Raw genomic sequence first — 18,807 nt, 5'->3', positions numbered from 1 at the left:
TTGCTGGATCCCTTCGGTGAGCTTTGGGTTCAGTAGCGTGCAGCAACCTTGCGCTGCCCTGCTCTGGCTGATGCCTCACTTTTTTGTGCTCAGCAAAAGCATTAAGAACTGACCCCACGCAGCTTTCTGAACACTCCAGATGACTCAGGCAAAAAGAACAACAAATATTCCTAATTTGCCTGTTTTCTACAGTGTGTTTTGCTTCGATGGGAAGGGTTTGCTGTGTGCTTGCCTTGGGTCGATCCTAGTTTATCTGCACTTGCCTGTTGCTTCTGGGTTTGGGTTGCAAATTGTTGTTGAAGGATATCGGCGTGTGGAGCGAGACACGAGAACCTATTTAGCAAACAGACCTTCATTTTAGGCTTTAAGGCGAGGTTTTATTAATGTGGAATAGCTGTGAAGTGCATCCCCATGGAGGGATTTGCTGCTGTAGCTGTACGAGCTAAAGCTTAGTGGTGCGGACCAGCCTGGAGATACTGGGGAACATCCCTTCGATGAGAACAAAGTGGTGAGAAGAAGGTTGGGCTCTTCTGAGCAAGAAAATGTAGTGCTGGTGCTTTGCAGCTTGGGAGTCTTTTTTCTATGGACTTTTAAGGCTCTCGGCAGTGCCTGCGACTGCAAAGGGAGCAGCAAGGAAAGATGCTTCTGTAAATGCGGGCAGGCGTTTACATGCCAGAGTCAAAACGTTTGGGATAAAAAAGGTGCTGAGGACTGGGGTGATGCTCAAAGGGCTTCACCTCGGGGCAGATGTGAGCCAGCTACTTCTGCCAGGAGTTTTGGCTGCTCACTCAAACCTCCAAATCCCTATTTTCAGGTGCAAAACTTCTCTGAAGCCGTCAATACCTCATTCCTAAATTACCACCGGCCGTACAGCTTTGGCTGACCTTACAGTGATGTGGTTCTTACTCACTTTAGAACTCTAAATCTCATTCTTCTCAGCCAGAATTGCCTGAAGGTTGGGTTTTTCCTGGTCACGGAAATCATGTTGAATTCCCCCATGGTCATAGCTCGCTCACCGCCTCCGTAACGATGCTTCCACCCTGAAATTGCAACTGCATTCCTTGGATTTTTTTACCATCCTCCTCCCCACCCTGCACCTTTTCCAAGACAGATTAAACCCACCAGCATCGCAGCTCCGGCCATCCGACAGCTGCTGCTGCTATTCCTGGTGTCTCCCGGCTGCGGGGCACCACTTGCCCTGGCGAAACGCGTGTGCCGGCGGCGACCGGGGTATTTTATTTCCTACGGAGTGTGTTCAACATGCTTCTGAGCATCATCTGCTCCCTTCTTGATACCCTCAAAGCTCCGGCGTGGCTGGCGTCATCATGGCTGGTGTCAGCGTGGGGTGAGCTTGCCTGGGGCTTGCACGACGGTATAGTGATTTTGATGGAAAGGCACAAGAGGCACGCAAAGCCACGCTTGCTATTTCCCCTTAAAGCACATTTCAAAACCTGCTTTTTCCCTTGGAAAAGGGATTTCTTGAGAGGGTGGCCTGGCGGAGTGCTGGCAATGACATAGGGCTGGATGCCGAAGTTTGTGCATCTTTTTAAGATGGAAGAAGCCCGGATTTATTGCATGGATGTGTTTGTGCCTGCTCGATTGTACCTCCCGAAGAGCACGGAAGGGTTGGCATCAGCAGATTCCAGCAGCCTTATCCCATGCTGCTGGAGAAGAGCATTATGCAAAGGATCCTCCGAATTTCCCAGCACATTTGGCTTCTTGCTCCCCTCCCACTGTCACCCCATCCCAGGCTGGTTTTCCCCTAACAGCGAAGATTAATTTTAGCATAAAGAGAAATTAGCACCTTTGCACAAGTAGTAGCTTAGAAATATGGTTCCTATTTCTCCTCCGCATGCCCCCCAAAATTTTGGCACTGATTTTCCCCCCACCCCTCGTGCTCCGGCCAAGGGGAGCAGAATTCTGCATGAGCTGCCAGACTCTGCTGGCTGCCGGGGCAGTGACTGCAGCCGTGCATTGGCTCTCGGCTTTCCCATCCATCAGGCTTGGTGGTCAGCTGGGGTTTGGCTTCTCCTCCCTGCTCTGGTCCCCCAAAATTGCCATTTCCTCTTCCAGGTCACCCCCGCAGCCTGGGTGGCTCCTGCGGTGGTGGTGGGAAGCAATGGAGCTCAAAATCCTAGGAGCATTTAGCCCCAGGCTTAATCCAACCAGGCCAGGCTTTATTTTTGCATTTACCATTTTACGCATTTATTTACACGCCTCTTTATTTGGCATTTGCAGCGCTTCCCTGCAAGCTCCTCCAAACCCATCCTCCAGCTCTACTTAAGCCACCTAATTAGCGCTGATAATTTATAACATCCTTTGAGGGCTAAATTAAAATCCAGTTGTTACCAAACTGACCTACGTAGAAAATAACTCCTTCCTTGTGCTGGCTTGGGGAATTAAGAGATATTGGGGTGTGCTGGAGATGCCGGGGCGATGGTGGTGGAGAAGGGCTTGGTGATGGAAGGTGGCAGGGCTTGGTGACGCCACCGTGCTGGTGCCGCGCCGGGAGCCGGCAGGGAGCCATCTGCTCCCCATCACCAGCCTTTTGATGTCGGTACCCGAGCCGCGGGCAGGGAGCGGAGAGCTTTGATGTGCAGCCAGCCCAGAGACGCACCAGCGCTCGCTCGGGACAGCCCTTGGCAATAAAACTTCCCCGTCAAGGGTTGATTTAAGCCCCACGTCGGTTTGCTCTTGGGACTTTGCAGCTCTGCCCTCCAGCCTCAGCCAGGCGCGTCTTTGGGATTTGAAAGGGATGGGATGGCTCCTGCTTTTTTCAGCGTTAAATACTTTAAAAAATTGGGTTCTTTTAATTAAAAGAAATAGCAGGACACCTTCAAAGAGCAGAAGGCGGCAAATCTCCCCTGGCTTTGCAAGCCTTTTACAAGCCCTTTTGCTCTCTCCGTCCTTAAAATCCGAGTCGTGGTAACCCATGGTACCCAAATCTCTGCCAAAAACCAGTGCTGGAAAAGAGATGCTGCTTCTCGCTATCTATCGTAGACTCTGAGGAGGTCATGGGGCTCGAAGGCAGAGCCCACAGGGATGGCCATGCGTGGGGAGAGGGGTGTTAAGCTGGCGGCGAAGGGGTGCAGCGGGTGCAGCTTTTACTCCATTAATACGGGTGGCAAATTAAGTCAGCTGGTGTTTGTGCTTTGTGGGATTAGTACTCGGGGGAACAGCCAGAAATTCCTATAAAATTCACTTTATCCTTCCACGATTGTCTACAGCTAAAGATAATCTTCTGTAAATGCTTGCTGGTGGAGTCCCAGCCCTCGCAGCACTTTCGACACGAGGGCTGATGGTGTGCTGGTGTGCCGGGCACACCTCTCCGGCAGGGATGGTTCTGCCGCGGCTGATAGCTGCCACCGAGCGCCTGGCTTTAATTAATAGGCTGAATAAACGAGCGTTGCTCAAACAGTCCCAGGATTGAGGTTAGGACAGTGTCTCTCTGGCCTGGGTGTCCGGCCGTGCTGGATTCATCCCTGCAAATCATTGTTGTGCCGGTAATTAGGCTTTAACATGTGTGAAATAAATGGGGAGGGGGATGATCAGCTGCTTTCCTTCTCCCTCGCCTCCAGCTAAAGATGATACCCCCCACCGCAGCACTTGCTCTCCCCCCCCCAAACCAGCCTGACTCCCCCAGCACCAGCTTGTGCCCTTTTTCCAGTTTTTTTTTCCAAAAACAAGAGCGAGGATTGGTCCCTGTGCCTCCCTGGAGGCTGTGCTCCCAGCTCAGCAGCGTGGCTGAAGTGTGCTGGGACTGGGCTGGGGAGTGTGCCGGGACCGGGCTGGAGATTGTGGCAGGATCATGCTGGGAAGTGCGCTGGGATCGGGCTGGGGAGCACACCAGGAGTGGACTAGGAAGTGTGCCAGGATCAGGGTGGGGAGCGTGCCAGCACTGGGCTGGGAAGCTCACCGGGAGCAGGCTGGGAAGCGTGCCTGGATTGGGGTGAGGAGCAAGCCGGCATCGGGCTGGGAAGCTCACCGGGACTGGGCTGGGAAGGGTGTTGGGAGTGGGTTGGGGAGCACACCAGAGCTGGGAAGCTCACCAAGACTGCTAGGATTGGGCTGGGAAGCTCACCGGGACCAGGCTGGGAAGCGCGCCTGGATTGGGCTGGAGAGCATGCCGGCATCGGGCTGGGAAGCTCGCCAGGACTGGGCTGGGAAGGGTGTTGGGAATGGGTTGGGGAGTGCAGCAAGACTGCCAGGATTGAGCTGGGAAGCTCACCGGGACCACGCTGGGAAGTGTGCCTGGATTGGGCTGGAGAACATGCCGGCATCGGGCTGGGAAGCTCGCTGGGACTGGGCTGGAGAGCGTGCCAGCATCGAGCTGGGAAGCGTGCCGGGAATGGGCTGGGAATTGTGCCAGCACCGGGCCGGGAAGCTCACCGGGAGCCAGCCGGGAAGCGCCCTCTGCCCACCTGGCTGTGGGGCAGGGGTGGGGAGGCAGGAGCGCTGTCCCCAAAGTGGGGATGGGGGAGATCCCTGCTCGCCCCGGGCGGCATCTAATATCCTTTTATTTCCCCCTCTCCAGTCTTCCAAGAAGCCCAAGACGGCGGAAGCGGACACGTCGAGCGAGCTAGCCAAGAAGAGCAAGGAGGTGTTCAGGAAAGAAGTGAGTTTCCCCAGCACCCCGGGGGGGGGGGTTGTCACCATCCCACCCCGGTGATGTGACCCAGGGGATGCCGGAGGGGTATATCGGGGTTCACCGTCCCTGTACAGGTGACACGATGCTGGAGTGGAGGACCCCACCGCTGGGGACGTGGCCCTGCGGAGGGTTGGGGCTGGGTGGGGGGGTCAGCATCACCCCGGGGCTGGGGTGGCGGGGCCGGTGAGCGAGGGCAAGGTCGGATCCGGATCTCCTCTGGTGCAGATGTCGCAGTTCATCGTGCAGTGCCTGAACCCCTACCGCAAACCCGACTGCAAGGTGGGACGCATCACCACCACTGAGGACTTCAAACACCTGGCGCGCAAGGTGACGTCCCCTCTGTCCCCGTCGGGGGGGGGAGAGTTTTGGGGGGATTGCATCGCCCCTTCTGCCGGCTCGTCTTGTAGGATAAGGGAAGGAAAAGAGCAATGTGGGGGGGAATAGTTGGGGAATAATTGCAGATATTGGGGGGATGATAGCAAAATAGCTTAGGGAATGTTTGGGGAATGATAGCAAATATGTGGGGAATAATTGAAAATATTTGGGGGATAGCAAAATAGCTTGGGGAATATTTGGGGAATAGTAGCAGATATGTGGGGAATCCTTGGGGAATAATAGGAAATAGTGGGAGAATATTTGGGGAATAATAGGAAATATTTGGGGGAATATTTGGGGAATAATAGGAAATATTTGGGGGAATATTTGGGGAATAATAGCAAATGTGTGGGGAATAGTAGAAGATATTTAGGGTATAACAGCAAAATAGCTTGAGAAATATTTGGGGAAAATTTGAGGAATAATAGCAAAGATTTGGGGAACATTTAGGGAATAATAGCAAAATAAGTTTGGGGAATAATAGCCAATATTTGGGGAATGATAGCCAATATTTGGGGAATGTTTGGGGAATAACAGCAAATATTTGGGGAATAATAGCAAAATGGCTTGGGGAATGTTTAGGGAGTAATAGCAAATGTTTGAGGAATAGTAGCGAATATTAGGGGAATAATAGCAAACATTTGGGGAATATTTGGGGAATAATAGCAAAATAGCTTGGGGAATCCCCAAGACCTGAATTATTGGGAATAACGGTGGGTATTCCCGGCCCCTCCTCTCCCCCGCAGCTGACTCATGGTGTCATGAACAAGGAACTGAAATACTGCAAGAATCCGGAGGATCTGGAGTGCAACGAGAACGTGAAACACAAGACGAAGGAATATATCAAGAAATACATGCAGAAATTCGGGGCCATCTACAAACCCAAAGAGGACACGGACCTGGAGTAACCACCTCCACCACCTCCACCCCCGCAGCGATGCCAGATGCAGCCAAACCTCGGAATACTCTATTCTGCCAGGATTCGCGGTTTTAAACCACCAACCTGTGAATTTATTATTATTTTTTTTTTAAAAAAAAAAGGAAAAAAAAAAGAAAATAAACTTCGTTCCCTACGGCGTGAGGCGGTTTGTGCTGCCGGGGCGACGCGGAGGAAAAGACGGGCTTCGCTAAGCCGGGCTTTGCCGGCTCCCCTACCCCGGCGGTGCTGTCGGACGCACGCACCCTGTGCGTCACCAAGCTCTGTATTATATTTTAACGTATATGTGAATATATTGATAATTTTTGGTTTTGTTTTCTTTTTGCTTTTAGCCCAAGATGTGCCGATACCATGGGAACACTTTGTAAGGATAGTTTCGGGGTTGGTTTTTTTTTTTTTGGTTGTTTCCTTGGTTTTATTTTTGGTTCTGCGAGGTTTAATCTGTTTTCATGTAAATATTGCAGAGCGGGGCTGCCCCCGGATTTCTGGCAGGCCTCGTGCTATGTTGATAAGATTGATTTTACTGCTTAAATCATTTTACTTTATCCAATTTTTACGGAACTTTTTATGTAAAAAAAAAAAAAAAAAAAGAGAGAGAAAAAAAATAAAAAGACAAATGACAAAAAAATCAACACCAGACCCGGCCCCGAAAGAGGTTTGGCACAGCCGGGGGGGGGTGGCCGGGGGGACCTGGCGGTGGCACCGGTGGGGACATGGTGGCCTGACTCGGTGGTCCGTCCCCTCTTGCTCGGGGACCCCCCCCTTGTCACCCTTAACATCCCCATGAGCCCCGAACCCCTGTGGGGGGGAACGGGAAGGGGTTTTGGGGTGACCTAGCTCAGGGCAGGGGCGGCTGCGCACATTTTGGGGTTAAAATGGCTCTTTTCCATCACGCCGCGTCCCCTGGTGCCACCTGCTTTGGGGTCTTTGGGGGTGTTGCCCCCCCCCCCACCTCAGGGCCACCCACCCCCCTGCTGTCCTTAATGGGGACGGGCACGGGACACACGTGTGGGTTTGGGGACCCGCGGACGCCCGAGGACAAACGGACGCTTGAGGACACGCGTCCCAGTGACACGCTGGTGGGGACACACGGATGCTTGAGGACAGCCGTGACGGTGACGTGCGCTTGGGGCAGGGGGACACACACGGACACCCAAGGGGGACACATCGCGGTGAGAAGGGACAAACACGGACACCTGAGGGGACACGGGTGCTTGGGGACACACGGATGCCTGGGGACACACGGACACCCGAAGACGCACGTCCCGGGGACACGCGCGCGTGGGGACACACGGACACCCGAGGCATCGTGGTGACACACAAGTGACACATTTAATACACCCACCCGGGGACCAGCTGCGTCCCCGAGTCTCCCACCCTCCGTCACCCAACTCCCCACCCTTGACAGCCCTAAAAAAAAAAAAGTACAAAACCCCCCTCAAAAAACACCCCAAAGAACTATCTGACAGGAAAAAAAAAAACAGGGAGCACCCGCCGAGCCCACCCGGTGTCCCCCACGTCCCAGCAGGTCTCGGGGACCCCCGGTCGGTCACACGGCAGACGTGGCGTCCCCCGGTCCCGCCAAGCGCCGGGCCGCATCCTGCCGTCCGATGGCCACCAGAGCCTGGCAGAGGGTCTCCAACGTGGCCCCCTCGGCGCCGGCCCAGGCGCTGAGCAGGGTGCGAGCGGGTGCTCGGCCCCGGCCGAAGGTGCCGATGGCGTCGGGGCTGAAACCCAGGCGGGTGGCCAAACTGCGCCAGTCCCCCCCGGGACCCCCGCTCTCCAGCAGCCGCTCCAGCTCCTCTTGCCGCTGCACTGGTACCGTGCTGAATGGGTGCCCTTCGGGACGGGGGGCTGCGGGTGGGGAGGGGGTCAGTGTCGGCACCCCCAAATCTCCGCCCGGCGGGATTTCTGTGCTGGAGGTGTTGCCGGCTCCCGGGAGAGAGATGCTTACTGGGGTATGGGTGCTCCTCAACCCTCTTTGGGTGCTATCTGGGGTATGGGTGCTCCTCGAGCCCACCCAGGTGCTCCCTGACTCCCCATTTGGGTGCTATCTGGGGTATGGGGGCTCCCTGACCCCCCATTTGGGTGCTATCTGGGGTATGGGTGCTCCTCGAGCCCACCCAGGTGCTCCCTGACTCCCCATTTGGGTGCTATCTGGGGTATGGGGGCTCCCTGACCCCCCATTTGGGTGCTATCTGGGGTATGGGGGCTCCTCGAGCCCACCCAGGTGCTCCCCGACCCCCCATTTGGGTGCTATCTGGGGTATGGGTGCCCCCTGACCCCCCCATTTGGGTGCTATCTGGGGTATGGGTGCTCCCTGAGCCCACCCAGGTGCTCCCTGACCCCCCATTTGGGTGCTATCTGGGGTATGGGGGCTCCGCAAGCCCACCCAGGTGCTTCCTGACCCCCCCATTTGGGTGCTACCCAGGGCATGGGTGCTTCCTGACCCCATCAAGGTGTCCCCCATTTAGGTGCTCCCCAACCCCATTTGGGTGCCACCCAGGCCCATCTGGGTGGTCCCCGGGGCATGGGTGCTCCTCAACCCCATCCAGGTGCTCCCCAGCCCTATCTGGGTGCTCCCTGACCCCCTTTGGGTGCTCCTCAACCTTGTTCGGGTGCTCCCCGGGGCATGAGTGACCCCCCCAACCCCATCTGGGTGCTCCCCAACCCCACCTGGGTGAACCCCAAGGTAGGGATGCTCCCTGGGGTGTAGGTGCACCCCAACCCCATATGGGTGCTCCACAGGCCCTGGGGGCACCCCAAACCCATGTGGGTGCTCCCTAGAGCACCCCAACCCCATCCAGATGCTCCTCACAGTACGGATGAACCCCAGGGACAGAAGCACCCTGAACCCCCCACCCATGAACACAGGTGCTCCCCAACCCCATCCCGATGACATCGGGGGGACAAATCCCCCCAGACCCCACCTCGCGATGGGTGCACCCCCTCTGCCTGCCCCCCCCCCCCCAAAAAAAAAACCTCCATGGCTGGGTGGTGGGTGCTCACCCTTGCCGGGCTGGTGGGGCTCCTGCAGGCTGTGGGTGTCGAGGAAGACCCCGCTGTCACTGTGCAGCTTCTCCCCCTCGGGTGACGTCCCCAAGTCCCCTGCCCGCGCCTTGGCCAGCTGCTGCTTCTGCCTGCACGTGTGCCAGCTGCCCGCGGTGGGCAACCGGGTGTCAACCAGGACCTTCGGGGTCCCATATGTGCCCCCCCCCAAAAAAAAACCCCAACCTACCACTTGAAGGCCACGTAGGCGAGGAGTCCCACCACCACGGCGGCCAGGAGGGAGCAGTAGACGGGGATGATGTCCTTGCCGGTGGCCTCGGGCGGTGGTGGCACGAACTCGGGGGTGATGGGCGAGGGGTTCCCCGTCACCGGCTCGCCGCCCATGCGCTCCAGGTCCTCGTCTATGGGGATTGGGGGGAGGGGAGGTGTCCCCCCCCAAAGTTTAGGGGAGCCCTGGGGTGGTGGTGTGTCCCCCACCCCTGCCTCAGTTTCCCCTTGCAGGGCAACCGGCACCCATGGGTGGATGGTGGGGTGGGGGGGACCCCCCTCCAAATACGTTGGGGTGCCGCAGTGGGGCGCGTGTCCCCAATTCACCCCAATTTTCTGTGCCCCCCCCCCCCCGCCCTGTGATGCACAGCGCCTCAGATCCACACATGGGGAAACTGAGGCACGGCCACCACCCCCGGTAAGAACACCCCCCGCCTTCCAATCGCCGGGTGGGGGGGTGACACCAGTGTGTGTGTCGTCCCCCCCCCCAACGTGGGTGCCACTCACGGGTGCAGAGGGTGTCGCGGGCGGGGGTGCAGGGCCGGGCAGGCAGGAGCGGGCAGGGGGTGCAGGGCTGGCAGGGCTCCACCGCGCTGCTCACCGCCGAGAAGGTCCGGTCTGGGGGGGGACAGGGTGCTGGGGGGGTGCTGGAGGGGTGCACGGGGGGGTTGGGGGGGGGTGTGTGGGGGTACTCACTGTGGGTGCAGGGCTGGCAGCGGGTGTCGGTGTGGCCGCAGGGTTCGGTGACGCCGAATCCGGGGGGGCAGGGGGTGCAGCACCCCCCCGCCGCCGTCGTCCGCCCGCTCCCGCACCCCCCGCCCCGCCCGGGCACCTGCGGGCATAAGGTTGGGGGGGGGGGGGGGGTCCTGCCTCAGTTTCCCCTTGGTTCTGCTCTGGACCCCCCCCCCAAGTCCTTCCCCCCCCCCCAACCCCCCCTGCTGTGTCTCCCCCCCCCCAACCCATGGTGGGGGCTGGTTTGGGGTCCCGGAGCTGGGGGGGGGAGAGGGTGGGGGGGTGAGTGGGTGGGGGGGCACGGGGGGTGCTTGGCCTTGGGTGGGTGGGTGATGGCAGGACAGTGCTGTGCTCGGGGGGGGTGTGTGTGGATAAAAATAGAATAGAGTGGGATGAAAGATTAATGAATAAAAAAAAAAAAAATTACCCCTCCAAACATAAAATAAATAAAATTGAAAAAAAATCAAATAAAAATAATAAAAGTAAACGATCAAATCGAAAATAAAAACAGACATGAAATAAAATGGATTGAAATGAAATACAAAGAAATAAAGGGAAATACAAAGAAACTAAACGAAACGAAGTGAAATAAAGTGAAAAAATATGAAGTGAAATAAAGCTAAAGGGTAATAAAGTAAAAGAAAATAAAAAATAAAATAGAATGAAAGAAAAGGGAAGGAAATAAAATAAATCAAAATAAAATAAGGCAAAATAGAATAAATCAAAACAAACCAAGGTAAAATAAAAGAAAACAAGATAAGATCAAATACAATAAATCCAAATACGATCAAATACAATAAAACAAAATAAGATGAAATAAGATAAACCAAACCAAACTAAAATAAGAAAAGAAGGGAAAAGAAAAGAAAAAGAAAAGAAAAGAGAAAAGAAAAAAGAAAAGAGAAAAGAAAAACTCAGTACAACAAAAAGACGTGAGGTGAAGCGGACCCCCCCGGGGATCGGCCGGCCCGGCGGGTCCCGGGGCGGCAGCGGGGAGCCCCGTCCCGGTCCCCGTCCCGGTCCCGGTCCCCGTCCCGGTCCCTCCCGCTCCTGCCCCCATCCCCGGTCCCGATCCCGATCCCGATCCCGGTCCCGGTCCCGGTCCCGGTCCCGACCCCGCACCGGGCAGAGCAGCAGCAGCACCGGCAGCACCGGCAGCACCGCGCGGCCCCGCCGCATCGCGGGGACCCGGGCCCGGCCCCGGGACCCGCTCCGGGCCGCCCCGCTCCGCTCGGCTCCGCTCGGCCCGGTCCGGCTCCGCTCGGCTCCGCTCGGCTCCGCTCGGCCCGGTCCGGCTCCGCTCGGCTCCGCTCGGCTCGCTCCGCTCCGCCTACGGCCGGGCTGGGCTGGGCGCGGTCCCGCAGCGCGGGAGGGCGCGGCGAGCCCCCGGGACGGGCAGGGCGGGGCGCTCCGCCATTGGCTGAGAGCGCCGGGGCTGGGCGGGGCTCCGTACGGAGCTCCGCCCCTCTCGGCTCGGCTGGGCCGGGGTCCGCTCCGGTCCGATGGGACGCCGGTTCGGGTCCCGCTCCCGGCCAGGGACCGGACTGGTCCAAACTGGGACCGGTCACGCTGGGACCGGGGCTAGCGGGGGGACGGTGTTCCCCCCCCCCCCGCCCCCTCCCCACGGCCTGTCCCCTCCCTGCCCCGGGGGCAAAAGTGTCTGGAAATGGGAGAAGCAGCTTTATTGACCCCGGTACGGGGGGGCCGGGGGGACAGCACCCCGGCGTGGGTGCAGGACTCTGGCATGGGCACATGGCTTCACCGTGGGTGTGGGACCCCAGCATGGGTGCAGGGTCTCGGCGTGAGTTCAGGGTGTCCGAGTGGGTGCAGGACCCCGGTGTGGATGCAGCACCCCGGCGTGGGCGCAGGGTCTCCAAGTGGGCGCAGGGTCTCCAAGTGGGCGCAGGGTCTCGGCGTGGGCGCAGCACCCCGGCAGCTCCCCACTCTCCTCCCTACCAGCCGCGGACTGGGTGCCAGAGCTCCACCACCTTCCCCCCGGCGTGGACGTAGTAGACGGGGTGCATGGCAGCAGTCGCGCAGGCCTGCGGTGGGTAGGGATGCTGAGCCGGGCGTGGTGGGGTGTGGCGGGGCGTGGTGGGGCGCGGTGGGGCCGGTACTCACATGGAAGGGGATAAGAGCCAGGATGCTGCCCAACGGGAAGCGCTCGAAATCCAACCGTCCGTCGATGGCTTCCACCTGCCCGTGCTCCTGCGTCAGCCCCACCAGCCTGCGGAGACACGCCGTCACCCCTCTGTCGTTGTGTGTCCCCCCCCAAAAGCCACCCCCCCACCCCTCCCCGGTGCTCACCTAAGCTGGGGGTGCCCCTCGATGGCGGCGCAGCCCACAGGTGCCTGATGGCGGCCGTGGAGGCTGAGGGCAGCCCACCCGCAGTCCACCAGCAGCTGGTTGCGGTGGGGGTAGTGACCGATGACCCTGGTGAGGACACGGATGGCCACCTCCTCCGGGTGACAGGAACCCAGGAGGGTCTGCTGAAGGTCTGGGAGAAGAGGGTGACCAGCTCAGGTTGGGGTGCATCCCACCCTGGGGGGGGTCACAAGCAGGGTTGGGGGTGGGAGTGGGGTCCCCCCGGACCCACTCACCGTAGAAGAGGTAGTTGCCTGGATGGAGCTCGGTGAGCTGGGCCATCTCCGGCACCGGGTGGCTGCAGGACGGCGTGGAGCCGATGCTGGCCTGGGGACACGGCACCCCTGCCCGCCGCAGCCTGCCGGCACACGGGGACCCTCTGAGCGGCTGGGGCATGGCCGAGGGGGGGACATCATCCCCAGGCACCATGGGGAACAAAGCCAGAGGTGGGTCCATCACCCCTGGGTGCCACGGGAGTGGGACCGGAGATGGATCCGTCACCCCTGGGAACCATGGGGAGCAGGACTGGAGGTGGGTCCATCACCCGTGGGTGCCACAGGAGAGGAATTGGAGGTGGTGATGATTCAGGGAGTCCCAGATATGCCAGAAAGCACCCCCCAAAAATGTTCAAGGAAGCCATCCAGTTGTGGCAGAGCCCCCCCCCCCCGCCTCAGTGTGCTAGGAAAACCCCAAGATGTGCTGGGGAGACAGCCAGATGTGCCTGGATGCCATCCAGATGTGCCAGAGAGCCCCCAGATGCAATAGACACCCCCCTCGATCACTCAAGGCAGGTCATGCCCCCCCTCAATATGCCAGAACACCCCGCCTGATGTGTCTGGGACCACCCCCAGATGTGCCCTGGTGTCCCCAGATGTGCCAGAGATCCACCCATATGAGCTGAAGATCCCCCCCAATGTTTTAAAGCATTCCCAGACGTGTCTGAGAGCCCACAGATGTGACACAGCACCCCCCAGATGTGCTAGAGGCCCCACCCCGATGGTTTTGGGAGCCCACAGATGTTTCTGGGAGCCTGCAGATGAGTGACAGAGCCCCCCCAGATATGCTGGAGACCCCCCAAGATGTGTCAGGGTGCCACTAGATATAGCCAGGAGGACCAGATGTGCCAGAGATCCATCCAGATATGCCTGGGGCCCCTCCAGACCTGCCAGAGCACTCCCCAGATGTGCCTGCCCCCCCCCAGTTATGCCATAGCACCCCCCAGATGTGCCTGGGACCCCCCTCAGATGTACCAGGACATCCCCAGATGTGCCAGAGATCCCCCCAGATGGGCCTGGGATCCCTCCCAGGTATGCCAGAGCCCCCCACATGTGCCAAGGCACCCCCAGATGTGCTCATGAACCCCCAGATGTGCCTGAGATCCACCCAAATGAGCTGGAGATCTCCCCAGATGTGTTAAAACATCCCCAGATGTTCCAGGGACCCCTCCAATGTGTCAGAGCACCCACAGATGTGCACAGGAGCCCCCAGATGTGCTAGAGCACCCCCCCCAAATATGCCAGAGCACCCCCAGATATGCCTGGGACCCCCCCCAGCTGTGCCAGAGCACCCCTCGCTCTGCTGGGGACCCCCCCAGATGTTCCAGGGCACCCCAAGATGTGCCCGAGATCTTCCCAGATGTGTCTGAGCAGCCCAGATGTGTTGCACCCCCCCCCCCCTTCAAAGACCACATGGCAAGGGGGTGCCATGTCGTCCCCCCCCAGGGTGGCAGCCGGGAATGGTGCCCCCCCTCCCCTGCTCTCCCTGGGCCCTCTGAGACCGTGGGGCACATTGCAGGAGGGGTGGGTGGCAGAGCAGCCCCCTGACTTTTTGGGGGGGGGAGCTGGGGGAGGCAGCATTTTCGTCTTGTGCCTCAGTTTCCCCACTGCAAAACGGTGCCACAACCAGCTGGGGTGGGACTAGAGACCCCGGGATGGGTCCCCAGGGAAGCACGTCCCTGTGGGTGGGGGGATGAGGGTCCCAAGGGACCCCACTGACCCCCCCCCCCCCCCCCCGCTGTCCCTCCTTTAGCAGGAACCATCCGGCAGCAATTCCCTCCAGGATGTAAAACCCCGCTGGGACAAAAGGGTGACAAGGGGGGGGACGACAATGACACAGGTCACAACCCACCACCAAAGCCACATCAAAGGTGACCAGAGCTGCCAGCATCCTCCTCCGGCTCCCCGGGGGGGCTTTGTAGGGCCCCCTTTTATGGGGGTGATTTGCATTTACGACCAGCTGCTGGGCTTTTATGGGAAGGGGAATGACACCCATGGTGGCCAGCTTGGACACCCCCCCCGGCCAAAAAAAAAAAAAAAAAAAAAAAAAATCCCCTTAACTCTGCCCATCCCCTGGATTTGGGACACTCACGCGGTGACGAAGTCAAGCACGGCGGCGGTGGTGGCCTGGGCAATGGCTTGGATGGCTGGGACATCGCGGCAGCCGTAGGTGTCCCCGCAGTGAGCGTAGACCCCCACCAGTGTCACCTCCTCCGGTGCCTCCTCGGCGATGGCCCGGGCCAGGGACATGGCACCGGGGTCCGTGGGTCGAACGCCGGCTGCCGGCCAGGACGAGGGTCCAGGCACGGCTCGGGGGGGTTTGGGGGGTTGATGCCCCATGGTGGGTGTGATGGTGGGGATTGGGGTTTGGGGCGGGGGGACTTAAATACCCTATCTTGGGGGCTGGGGGGGGCTTATGGGGCACCTCTGCCCCATGGAGCATCCGTGAAGAATGACCTGGGGGGGGCTTAAATGCCCCGTCCTGGTGAGGCTGGGGGTTTGGGGTTGGGGGGGTATATGGGGCAGCTCGTCTTCATCAAATATCATGCGATGGGTGGATGAAAATGGGGTTCGGGGGGGTAAATGCCCCATCATGGGGGCTGGGGGGCATATGGGGGACTTCTGCCCCATGGAGCATCCTTGAAGAATGATTTTTTTTTTTTTTCTTTGGGGGGGGCTTAAGTAACCCCGTCCTGGATGAGATGGTGGTTCTGGGGGCTTGAGGATGGTGGGGCATGGAGCATCCTTCCCCAATGGAGCACCCGTGAAGAATGACTCCTTTTTTTTGGGTGGGAGGTGTCTTTAATGCCCCATTCTGGTTGAGATGGTGGGGCTGGGGGGGACATGGAGCATTAAGCATCCTGGGCTGGGGGGGGTGGCTGGAAGAAAACACCCTCAGAGAGGATGTGTGATGCCCCATCTCTGCATCCCCCCTGCCCCAGCAACCCGGGCGCTGGTGGGATTTAAGGGGGGCTACATTTTTTTTTTCCTGGGGGGGGAATATCACCTACCCCTGCCATTGCCGCAGTCGAGCTTGAGCCAGACGAGCCAGCGCTTGCCGGCGGGCAGCGGGCGCTGGCGCAGGAGGGCCAAAGCCTGGGGGCTGTCGAGGAGGAGCTGGAAGGCTTGGAGTTGCTGGGCCAGGGTGGCACATTCCTCCAGCCGCCCCCCCGGCAGCGGGTAGGCGTAGAGGATGTCATCGAAGCCCCCCGCTGCGAAGAACCGAGCTTCGGCCAAGGTGGAGACCACGATACCCCGGCGGGTGCCTCCCGTCGCCAGTTCGGCGCCTTCTCTGGGGTGGGGGGGGTGGTGGGTGGTAAGGGGGTGCTGGGAGGGGGATGTTGGGGGGATGCTGGGGAGGAGAGTGGGAGAATGGGGAGTGCTGGGGGATACTGGGGAGGAGAGTGGGAGAATGGGGATGCTGGGGGATACTGGGGAGGAGAGTGGGAGAATGGGGATGCTGGGGAGGATGCTGGCGGGATACTGGGGAAGGAGGGTGGAAGGATGGTAGGTGGGAAGGTGGGGGGGACGCTGGGAAGGAGACTGGGAGGATGCTGGAGGGATGATGGGGGAGACACTGATGGGGAAGGTGGGGAGATGCTGATGGGGAAGGTGGGGAGATGCTGGGGGGAGGATGGGGGGATGCTGGGGGGGAAGGTTGGTGGATGGGGGGGACGCTGGGGGCAAGCTGAGGAAGAGGATTGGGGATGCTAGGAGGGATATTGGGAGGATGCTGGGGGATTGCTAGGGAGGACGGGGGGCTGCTGGGGGGATGCTGGAAGGATTCTGGGGGGGATGCTGGAAGGATTCTGGGGGGATGCTGGGGATTCTGGGGTCACACTCACAGTGTCTTGTGGGTTTTGACATGGGGGCGCAGGCGGAGGCCGAGGGCCCGGCAGCGCTCCCGCATGCGCTCCGCGTTACGCCGCACCGTCGCCTGGTCCAGGGTCAGCGCCGGGGTGGGCAACTTCTCCAGGGGGGCTCCCAGCCACACGCTGCTGCTGCTGCGGGGAGGGGGCAGGGAGCGGAGGGGGACACCTGCCCTCCACCCCCAAACCTGCACCCAGCCCCATACCCAGGCATGCACCCAAACCTGCACCCACCATGCACCCACCGTACCCCCCAAACCTGTACCTACCATGGCCCCCCCCCAAAATAACGTGCACCCACCCCTGTGGGCTGGCGTGGGTCCCTGCTCCCTGGGTGGGGGCTGGGGGCTGGTGGGCTGAGCCCCCCCCAATGAGACCTGGCACCGAGGGGTGGTTTGGGTGAGGACGGTGCTGGGGCAGCTCAGGGGGGGTCCCCCCCAACTGGGCACAAACCCAGGAGGGGTGTCCCTCAGTCTCAGGTGAATACTGGGACTGGGAAACTGGGGAGTGGGACACCTGGGTCACCTAAGACTGGGACACTGGGAACAGGGACAAGTGGGACTGGGAAACCTGGGAACAGGGACATATGGGACTGGGTCACCTCGGACTGGGACATCTGGGACTGAGGCACCTGGGATAGGGACCTGTGGGTCACCTGGGACTGGGACATATGGGACTGGGACATATGGGATTGGGAAACCTGGGAGTGGGTCACCTTAGACTGGGACATATGGGACTGGGTCACCTGGGACTGGACACTTGGGAAAGGGACATATGGCACTGGGATATATGGGACAGGGACACCTGGGACTGGAATATATGGGACAGGGACACTTAGGACTAGGATCTATGGGAATGGGAAAGCTGGGACTGGGATCTATGGGAATGGGAAACCTGGGACTGGGACACCTGGGGTAGGGACACACACACCAGGAACAGGGACTCCTGGGACAGGGATTCTTGGGACAGGGATGACTGGGACAGGGACACTGGAAACTGGGAGACCTGGGCCCAGGACGTGGGGACAGGGGACACCCCCGTCCAGCCTCAGGTGGGACGGGGACACCCAGGGTCTCCGGCAGCGGGACCTCAGTTTCCCCCCGCCCCACCCGGGATGGCCACTGCAAGGCTGTCCAGGGCGAAATTCCCGGCGGCAGCCCGAGCACCCAGCCTTCCCCCCCCCACCCACCTGTCCATCCGTCCGTCCATCCCTCCGTCCGTCTCTACAGCTCTTCCCGGCTCGGCTCTCTGGTGGCTCCGGTTGTGCCAGTTCCACGTGATGCCGTGGGCACCCGCAGCCAGCCTCGGCTGGGGACAGAGGTCACTGCCGGCCGTGGGGCCTCCCCGGGGGTGGCAGAAGCAAGGGAGGACACGGACACCACGGCCGGGGACACTCGGCCTCCCCGGGACAGACTGCCAGCTCCCCGGGAACGATGGCCAGCTTTGGAGCCCCGTGCCCGTGGAGGGACAAGGAAGGAGGGCTGAGACCTTGCGTGCTCATGCTATGTGTGGATGGGGGATGCTGAGACACACACCACCCCCCCCCAACGCCATGCTGGTGACACACGGGTGCGTGGCTGCTGAGACCTGGCACGTTCAGGACACGTGGGCACAGGGTTGCTGAGGGCTGAGGCCGCACGTGCTCGTGACACGTGCGTACACGGCCGATGAGAGCCCAGCTGCCCCGAGTTTGTGACACGGGGCGGGGGGGGGGTGCACGGCTGCTGAGACCCCCCGCGCTTCTGACCTGGGTAGACGGCTGCTGAGACCACCGCCCCATGCTCGTGAATGTGGGTGCACGGCTGCTGAGACCCCCCACGCTTGTGACGTGTGGGCACACTGCTGCTGAGACCACCCGACGCTCGTGACACGGGTGCACAGCTCCTGAGCCGTCCCACCCTCATGAGATGTGAGTACACGGCTACTGAGACCCCCCTCCCCCTTGTGCCCATGACACATGGGTATACGTCTGCCGAGACCCTCACGCTCGTGACACGTGGGTAGACAACCACTGAGACCCCCCCCGTGGCTCGTGACGCGTGGGTGCACGGCCGCCGAGACCTCCATGCTCATGCCACATGGTTGTATTGTTGCTGAGACCCCCCCACCTCCATGCTCGTAACACGTGGGTACGTGGCTGCTGAGACCCCCCACGCTCATGACATGTGGCAACAAGGCTGCTGAGACCCCCCACGCTCATGACACACAAAGACACAGCTGCTGAGACACCCCCCCCGGCCCCGCATTCGTGACACGTGTGTCCCATGTCCCAGGCTGGCCGTGTCTCGCTGCCGGGGGGGCCCCGCTGGCCCCCAGCCCGGAGCAGAGCCT

At 60.0% G+C, this 18,807-nt stretch overlaps 3 protein-coding genes across 5 annotated transcripts in view; 1 reads left to right on the top strand and 2 right to left on the bottom strand.

The window, feature by feature from the left end:
* The window catches only part of SETD2 (SET domain containing 2, histone lysine methyltransferase), a 69,067-nt gene extending 62,799 nt beyond the window's left edge, over nt 1-6,268 (top strand). Inside the window, exons 19-21 of the mRNA XM_069778408.1 lie at nt 4,535-4,615; nt 4,874-4,975; nt 5,770-6,268. Coding sequence (XP_069634509.1) covers nt 4,535-4,615; nt 4,874-4,975; nt 5,770-5,931 — 345 coding nt within the window. The 3' untranslated portion in view covers nt 5,932-6,268. The remainder of the gene's footprint in view (nt 1-4,534; nt 4,616-4,873; nt 4,976-5,769) is intronic.
* A 944-nt stretch (nt 6,269-7,212) lies between these two features.
* On the bottom strand, nt 7,213-11,147 carry LOC138684491 (death domain-containing membrane protein NRADD-like). The gene is made up of 6 exons (XM_069778407.1): nt 11,091-11,147; nt 9,933-10,068; nt 9,744-9,854; nt 9,199-9,370; nt 8,970-9,115; nt 7,213-7,814 (listed from the first exon to the last, which is right to left on the bottom strand). The coding sequence occupies exons 1-6, from the start codon at nt 11,145-11,147 to the stop codon at nt 7,510-7,512; spliced, it is 927 nt and encodes a 308-aa protein (XP_069634508.1). The 3' UTR covers nt 7,213-7,509.
* Nucleotides 11,148-11,643: 496 nt separating this feature from the next.
* On the bottom strand, nt 11,644-17,951 carry LOC138684489 (D-serine dehydratase-like). Of its 3 annotated transcripts, XM_069778404.1 has the most exons (9): nt 17,666-17,951; nt 16,453-16,611; nt 15,619-15,899; nt 14,700-14,886; nt 12,569-12,690; nt 12,276-12,465; nt 12,090-12,195; nt 11,897-12,010; nt 11,644-11,858 (listed from the first exon to the last, which is right to left on the bottom strand). In XM_069778404.1, exons 1-8 carry the CDS (start codon nt 17,683-17,685, stop codon nt 11,921-11,923), a joined length of 1,155 nt encoding a protein of 384 aa, XP_069634505.1. In that variant the 5' UTR covers nt 17,686-17,951; the 3' UTR covers nt 11,644-11,858; nt 11,897-11,920. The 3 variants fall into 3 exon arrangements, with proteins under 3 accessions (XP_069634505.1, XP_069634506.1, XP_069634507.1); XM_069778405.1 differs by having other exon boundaries at nt 11,644-12,010; nt 16,453-16,608; nt 17,666-17,950; XM_069778406.1 differs by having other exon boundaries at nt 11,644-12,010; nt 17,666-17,937.
* Nucleotides 17,952-18,807: the final 856 nt, after the last annotated feature.

The sequence above is a fragment of the Haliaeetus albicilla genome, chromosome 2 (genome assembly GCF_947461875.1).
Source record: "Haliaeetus albicilla chromosome 2, bHalAlb1.1, whole genome shotgun sequence".
In the NCBI taxonomy this organism is placed as follows: domain Eukaryota; kingdom Metazoa; phylum Chordata; class Aves; order Accipitriformes; family Accipitridae; genus Haliaeetus; species Haliaeetus albicilla.
This window is presented reverse-complemented; position numbering and strand designations above follow the sequence as displayed.